Genomic DNA, 7,765 nt, shown 5'->3' on the forward strand with positions numbered 1-7,765 from the left:
CCAGGCTCGGCGCAGACAGGAGCCGGGAGAGTATGAGGGGTCAGACTTTATTGGGGAGTAGGAAGGTGGGGTGGGGAGAGAGGCCCATCACAGCGGCTCCTGCTCTGAGAAGAGCAGCTGACACCCTCTTCCCAGGGCGGCCACGTGCTCAGACCTGCAGTGACCCCACAGCACTGGCTTCTCACGGCAGGATGCTTGGCACCGCGGCTCCACCTGGACCTTCTGCAAAGGGCAGGGACTTGGCTCCGGCCCCACACAGCCGAGCAGTCTCAGGAGGTGGACCTGGGGCGGGAGCCTCAGAACAAGGGCCGTCTGGCCTCCACACCCAGACCAGGAGACCAACAGCCCAGGGGACGCGAGGGGACGGATGGTGGGGGTGGCAGGGGCCTCACACAAACCTCACGACTCCCCTGGGGGGCTCACGAGATGGTTAAAAAAGAAAAGCAAAGCCCTAAGGGACAGAATTCTACACACAGAAAACCCTAGTTTCGTTTTTCTTTAAAAAGGTGAGAAAACGTGTGATTTGAATGCACAACACGGTTTGCTTTTGTCAGGTGGGTTTCCGTGGGGTTGTGCAAACGCTGGGATGGGCGCCTACAGACTCGTCCTGGGGGTGCGGGGGAGAGGGGCGGGGCGCTTGGACCAGCCTCAGGAGCAGGAGCCCCGCGCCCTCGGCCGGCCCGCCCTCCCCCCCTCACCTCTCAGCTGGAGTTCCTCTGGCGAACGTTCTTGTCTTTGTCGTTCACGTGGTGCCCGCTGCTCTTCCTGGTGACAGGAGGACCAGACAGCTGCCCCTCACGCCTCCCAGCTCTGCCCAGTGACCCGCCCACCCCCAGCAAGGCAGGGACTTACAGTGGAGCAGAGCCGGCGTCCTCATCTGTGCAGGTGCACAGCCACATGCAAGAGAGGAGGACGGGCTGTCAGCGGCGGTCTGCACACCAGGCCATGCACGGGGTGGCCCCATCCCACGGGGCGCCGCCCTCAGCCTCCCCGACTGCAATGTGGGGGCTAGCCCGCCCCAGGACACGCACCCTCACGTGAGCTGTCTAGGGTCTCAGTGTGAGAGGCACCTGGGGGCCCTGCCTGGCCCCCAGCCCCGCACCCCAGTGGCCCCATCACACAAGGCCAGGGGTTTACTTGGTGCCACAGCCCTGGGCCCAAAGCAGTCTCCACAGGCGGAGACCAAGCCCATGGAGGAGCACTGACCGCAGAGGACGCCCGCTGGCAGCCCAGTGAGGAAAGAGGGGCAGGTGAGGCCGTAAGGGCTGACACACACCCCCAGCCAGGGAAAGGGGCGGGTGCCCCAGGGAGGCCCCGGGACACGGTGGCCAAGGGGGCTAACCCTCAGGCCCACACTCCCGGACAGCGGCCCCGGCCCCAGGGGTCCCCCCGCCGGGAGGGGAGCAGAGGGCGTGTGGGGCCGGCTCACCGTCTAGGACCTCGTCCGGCTTCCGCCGCTTCTCGTAGATGAAGATGATGGTGACCAGCACGAGCACCTCGGCCACGATGCCCAGGAAGGGCCAGAGGGCGGCGAAGCGGTTGCGCACGCGCAGCGTGATGACCGCCTGGCCAGAGCCCTCTGAGCTGGTGCCGTTGCACACGTACTTGCCGGGGTCTGAGCTCAGGTCCAGGTCTGGGATATGCAGCTCCGTCCTGGTCTCCGAGGAGACCACGAAGAACTTGTGCTGGGAGCTGTTAGCGATGGCCTGGTCCCCAGAGTCGGTCATCTTGGACCACTGCCAGTTTGCGACGGGCGGGAAGGAGTCTGACTTGCAGGCCAGCACCACGGTCTCCCCCTCGGTGGCGTGCTCCGACTTCTTCACCGCCTTGACGCTGGGGGGCCCTGCCGGGAGGAGGGCGGGCTGGAGCCTGACCCTGGGGCAGTGGGGCCGGAGATGGAGCTGCCCTGCCCGCCTCCACCCCAGCCCCCAGGCCCGGGGCCCCCAGGAGCCCACCCTTCACTTGCAGGTCGCTGCGGCCCGCATGTTCTGGAAGGAAGATGCAGGAGTACTGGCCCGAGCGGTCGTCCGAGTCCACGCTGCAGGCAGAGGCCGTGAGCGGGGTGTGAGCCGAGAAGCTTCTGTCCAAACCCTGCCGGGCGGGGGCGGGAACGGGGGGGTGCCTCCCCGGGGAGGAGGGACCAGGAGGTGCAGGGGCGGCAGGCAGCTTACCCCACGGCCACATCCAGGAGCCCTGGGCTTCCAGAGCCGCTCCTCCCCCCAGACAAGGCTCCGCAGTGGCCCCGGCGGTGCTCAGAACCCAGCGAGCCAGGGACCGGGGTCCCCAACGCGCCGGAAGGAGGGACGGGTCTTGGAGGTGGTCACGTCTGGCAGCCACTGGACCCTCCCTGCATCCCGGGCCTCAGCTGTCTCCAAACCCCCGTCTGAGCCAGTTCCCAACTTCTGTCCAGAGCCAGCCCACCGACTACAACCTCCGTACTCGCTGACCAGAGGCCCTTGGAGACCAGGCAGGCCCCGCCTTTTGCTGCTGGGGCAGCCTCACTCACTCGTACTCCGTCCTCAGGCCGGGCAGCGCGTCCTCCTTCAGCACCTTGCCCCCCTTCACCCAGCGGTGGCCCACGATCTCGGTGGCGCTGTGATTCAAGGCGCATGTGAGGCGGGTTCTGGAGCCATCATCATCGATGGAAGTCCAGATCGTGCTCCCTGGGCAGCCAGAGGAGAGAAGAGAACAGTGTCAGGGGAGAACCCAAGGAGCCTGCCACTTCTCCCAACCCCAGCTCCCCAGAGGGAGAGAAGCCAGGGCTGGTACCCAGAGTGCAGAACCACATGGGGCTCCTGGAAGGCCCTCCCCTCGGGGTCTGGGGCAGGATTCTGCCAGGAATTGTCCTAACTGGCTGGGCCTTGGGCGTGGGAACAGCAGCAGCGCCCACCCCGGCCCCAGAACAAGGACCAGGGCAGCGACTGCCGGATCCAGCCCCGCAGCCCCGAAAGGCCTTTTCGGAAAGTTGAAGTCCATCACCGCCCAGGTCACCACCCCCGCTCTGGGTAGTCTTGCATGCTCCCCCTCTCTCCCACAACCAAGGGAAGGCCACCGGGGTGGGTGGGACAGGTGTGCTCAGGCCACGGGGGCCAGGGGGCTGCAGCGGCCCCGTCCTGGAGGTCCCTGCTTCTCAGAAGGCCGCATGTGCCCCAAACCTCCACACAAATGACAGGCTGTCCTGCTGCCTGGGGCGCTGGGGCGACTCCCCGCAGCCCTTCCTCTCAATTTCCAACCAGGCAAGGCTCCCCATTCATTACGACCTTCTCTTGAGGAACCGAAACGTGAAGCCGGTTAGAAGCAGACAGTGAGAAGCACGCTGACAGTTCTGGAGATGGGAGACTGGGCTCGAGCTGGGGAGGGCTCCTCTCCAGGGACCAGGGGCAGGAGACCCCAGACCTCTGGGCGTTCAGGGAGGGGGCCGGGACGGCAGACCAGAATGAGGACCCCTTTGCTGGGGGTCAGGCCGCACCTCCAGGTGCTGACCTTCAGTGAACGTCCACACCAGAGCCCTATCCCAGGGCTGGGAGCAGGTGTCCTGGGGATACTCCTGTCAAACCACCCGGGATCCCGGGGCAGCTGTCCTTGGGGACAGTGGGGACTTTATAAAGTCGCGTCCAAGACACAGTGGTGTCTACCAGGAAGCGCCTGTTTCTCCAGAACCGTCACCCACACCCACGCACCCGAGGCAACCCTTGGAGAAGGCCACGCCCACAGGACTTGGGCACAGAGGGTGCAGGCCCAGAGGCCTCTGGCATAAAATCAGGCGAAAGCAGAATCAGGACTGCGCTGGAACGGTTCAGCCAGTAGGGACGCAGCCAGGCCGCGGGGCCCCAGCGCCCACCGGGCAGGCCGCCACCCCGGACCCCCGCTCCCTCACTGGGGTCACACGGTGACTTCCGACGGCACAACTGCGTGAGCACAGACTAAGCACGTGAAGCCGAGCAGAACGACCGCAGGTCACGACCCCCGGCTGGACCTGGCGGCAGGAGCCCTCCGGCTGACGCCCAGTGATCCAAACCGGGCTCCCCCGTCCTCACGGACTCCTCAGCCGCTAAGAAAAGTAAAGCTCAAATCCCAGGACAGACTTCACAGCTGGGCCGCTTTCTGGAACGACTGCGGGCAGAGCGCACATCTCCTTGGGCGTCTGAGATCCCGCCTGGGCCTGTGTGTTAGGTCCTGGGTGGGCTGGCCACACGCAGGCCCCTGCGCCCCGGCGGCATTCGGGTCCAGAGGACGCCAGCCTCCTTCGGGTGGAAGAGGCAGGACCCAAGGCCAGCCCGTGCACAGAACACGTGCAGGGCCCGGCGGGGCCTCTTCCTGAGCCGCCAGTCCTCACCACCCCGCCTCTGGCCACCTGCTGGCTCTTCCTTTAAAAGGGGACAGGACGTCTCAGAAGTCCGGGCCAGCAGGGACTGAAGCAAAGGAGGCCCCTCTGCAGCTCCAGGTGCTCCCCGCTCCTGGGGGCACAGCCGCGGCAGTGCCGCACGTGTGCACGGACACATAGGTGTGGAGGCATACGCGGCACATGTGTACGTACCGGCCGTGTAGGAGAGCACACAAGGCTGGCCACAAGGCCCCGGGGACAGACGGACCTTCACGTCCACCCACTGGCCACTCAGGCCTCAGGCCAGGCGGTTACAGGCAGACAGGGGCGTGAGGATGGACCTCTGCGTCACTTTCACCAAAGGCCTCCAGAAACCCGCATTTCTCCGTCAAGATTTCCCAAGACTGCAGAACCAGCAGCTCCGTACAGAGCTGGGAGGTGAGTCAGGGCAGAAAGTAAGGCCAGAGGCGGCGCTTTGCCCAGACAGGGCCTGCCTCTGCACCCTAGAGCCTCGGACAGGGGTGCTCAGGCAGGTCTTACCCAGGCCCCACCCTGCCTCCTGGAGGAGAGACGAGTGCCCGCAGGACTCCTCCAGGTGGCACCAGGGCGGGGTGCCTCAGCTCTCAGAGAGGGGCAGAGGTGGGCCCCAACTCCACCCATCCCAGGTGTCTGCAGAGGCCAACGGGCTGGCCAGCCTCGCCCAGGAGAGCCCTCCCTGCCTGAGGCCCCGCAGGCCGACACCCCTGTCCTGGCCAGAGGGACACACGCAGCAAGGGAGCCAGCCCATCCGCCCCAGTGACCTGCCACATGCCGGTCACCCATCCTCAACAGGCCAGGTCACTCCAAGTGGGGTGCCGGGTTGTGGCCCCCAGGGCCACCACAGAGACTGCTGCCACAGGGGACGTAACATCTGTGACACTGACAGGTCACTGGGACAGGGCCATTAGAAAGAATGCCTCAAAATGCTCCTCAGGGGGCAGTGATGGAAAGAGGGTGAAAAGCCCACCCTCCAGAACCCCCAGCCACGCCCAGTGCCCAGGAGGCCCGGGGCAGCACCCCAAGAACTCACAGGGGCCCCGGCCGTGCACAGGCAGGCCCTCCCAGAGCCCTGGGAACCCGAGAGTGCCTGACCCTCCTTCCCGACCACGTGACTGCAACCCATGTTCTCAAGTAAAGTCACCTTCATCTAAAAACAGCCACCCCTCCTCTGTGCCCACTCGGCACCCGGGCTGGGCAGGGCGCAGGGCCAGGCAGGCCTCGGGTACACATCCTGGGGGGAGCTCTCGGGACGAGGCGGTGGCCAGGAGAGACCGCCTCTGGGAGGCCAGCCCTGGGCTGCTCACCGCTCTAATCCTGCGGGCGGGGGGCTCCGGCCCCTCACCCGAGGCTCAGAGAGGGAACCAGCTAGCAAGCCCATGTCTGCCCGCCAGCCCCGCCAGGACCACAGGGCCCTGCATGGCCTGGAGAGCAGGGCTCTCCCAGGAGGAGGGACATCCTGGGGCCTCAGGCGATGGGGCCCCCCCCACGAAGACACCTGCCCCAGCAGAGTTGCCCGAGGCAGGTTTCTGGAGAGCTGACCTGGCCAGGAAAGGCGAACTCACTCACCCCAGGCAGAAAAAGGACACGAGACCCAGACTTTCAGGTCTTTCCCAGAGTCCCTGGGAAAGGTGGAAAGTGAAAAAGGGAGGAGAAGGCACAGATATAGCCCCAGGGGGATTCAGACTCAGCATAAATAAACCAGGACCGCCCACGGCACACACCCACGTGGTGTGAGTGTGTAAGAGCAACCCCACAGACAAGGGTGATGGATCGGAGCTGTGCCCCCAGCAGAACACCGGGGACCATCCTTCCCCGCTGGCTGGCGAGGGCTGCGTCTAAAGGGCTCACGCTGCCGGGCACTCACCTCGCCTGCCAGGGGCCCTGTCCAGAGGGCGGTCAATAAATGGCCGTTTTGATTATGAGGCAAAAGAAAGAGGCGAACTGAGATCTAAAAGTAGGTCAGCAGTAAGCCGGTGAAGCTTCTCTAAGGGGCAGCCCCTCCCACGCCCTAGGGCAGCTGCCACCCCTCTCAGAGCCCACCTGCTCCTGCCCCCAAGGTCTGCACTTTGTTCTCTACACGCTGGTCACTATAAATCGTTAACCCAGAACCAAACGGGAAGTCGTGCTCCATACAGGAAAAAAAAATCTCTCTTTCAGGCAAAAGAGAGGCTGCCCTGCTTTCTCCCAGAAAAGCACGCCTTAACCCATTTTGCTGTGAGCATTCTCTAAACCACGTCTGCCCACCCAACAGGCTGCCCCTCCCGTGAGGAGCTCCGTTTGAGAGTCTGTAAAAACAGTCCCCCCACAGTTCCTGCTCTGAGCCGGGGGGGCTCACGGTGACCTTAGAACACCTCCCCTCCCGGCCGGGGCCTCTTTCCACCCCTGTAAAAACAGGAGGGCGGACCAGCCTCCACCTTCTTCTGGGCCCCGAAATCAGACAAAAACGAAGGAAGAAGAGTGTATGCCTCCCCACAAGGGTTTAAGTGTTCGGGCGACTCCAGGGACAAGTGCAGAGCCAGAGCGAGACACGGGACCTAAATCCCGGGAAGAAGGACAATCCCTCCGGCCGGAAAGCCGACCCGGCTCAGGGGCCGTCACGTGCCTGGGTGCCCGCGCCCCCGTGAGGACAAGAGCCCACCTCCCGGATGACAGCCAGGGCCTGGGCGCCCGGGGGCTCCCCTGCGGCCCCCGCCCAAGCATTCCGAGCAGGAAAGTCCCTCCTAAGCTGCCTCGCTTAGGTCGGCTTCAGCTCGGAGTCTCCCTCCCCACCACCCCCCGGGCTGGGCCTCCCTCCACCGGCCGGGCTCTCCTCCCTCTCGCCCGGGCTGGGGTCTCCCCTGGAGCAGAGGGCGGGCCGCCCCCAGCCAGGCCAGACCACCAGCAGGCTTCGCGCCCCCACCCCAAGGTCCTCACCTGCCCCGAAGCCGCCCTGAGCGCTCAGCAGCACAAGCCCCAGCATGAGCCGCACAGCCGCCATGTCCCACCGACCCGCCGTCCCGCTGTCCCCACGCAACCGCCGCCCGCGGCGCTATAAGAACCGGACAGCCGCCGGGCGCGCGCACGCAGGCGGCGTCGCGGGGGGGGGGGGGCCCACGGTGAGTCGGCCACCACCTGCGCACGCGCGCGGACGCATGTACGCACGCGCGGACCCGGCTGACTCGCGCTACGGAAGCTGAATGGGCGGCGCCACGTGAGAACCCGGGTGGGCCGCGCGCTGCGGCCAGGGGCGAGGCTACGTTGCTAGGAAACGGGGCGGGGCCTGCGAGACCGGGCGGGGGCCAGCTGTCCTTCCTAGTTTGACTTAAGACCTTAACTTTACGCTCAAAGTGTAAATTTCTCAACTTACGTGTAGTTTGCCATAGTGCAAAAAATTTAAAAAGAATCGAGGGAGAAAAAAGAATC

At 65.2% G+C, this 7,765-nt stretch overlaps 1 protein-coding gene across 1 annotated transcript; it reads right to left on the minus strand.

Annotated features, from left to right (window-relative positions):
- Positions 1–31: 31 nt before the first annotated feature.
- On the minus strand, positions 32–7,435 carry BSG (basigin (Ok blood group)). Its single transcript, XM_004314205.4, has 7 exons — positions 7,277–7,435; positions 2,507–2,663; positions 1,956–2,038; positions 1,430–1,843; positions 853–877; positions 699–765; positions 32–222 (listed from the first exon to the last, which is right to left on the minus strand). The coding sequence occupies exons 1-6, from the start codon at positions 7,338–7,340 to the stop codon at positions 702–704; spliced, it is 807 nt and encodes a 268-aa protein (XP_004314253.3). The 5' UTR covers positions 7,341–7,435; the 3' UTR covers positions 32–222; positions 699–701.
- Positions 7,436–7,765: the final 330 nt, after the last annotated feature.

The sequence above is a fragment of the Tursiops truncatus genome, chromosome 3, assembly GCF_011762595.2.
Source record: "Tursiops truncatus isolate mTurTru1 chromosome 3, mTurTru1.mat.Y, whole genome shotgun sequence".
Lineage (NCBI taxonomy): Eukaryota > Metazoa > Chordata > Mammalia > Artiodactyla > Delphinidae > Tursiops > Tursiops truncatus.

Coding starts and splice junctions, on each gene's coding strand:
- BSG (XM_004314205.4), bottom strand. CDS start 7,340: ATGGCGGCTGTGCGGCTCATGCTGGGGCTTGTGCTGCTGAGCGCTCAG. Junction 1,844..1,955: donor CAGCGACCTGCAAGTGAAGG/GTGGGCTCCTGG, acceptor TCCTCCCGGCAG/GGCCCCCCAGCGTCAAGGCG. Junction 766..852: donor GACGCCGGCTCTGCTCCACT/GTAAGTCCCTGC, acceptor TCCTGTCACCAG/GAAGAGCAGCGGGCACCACG.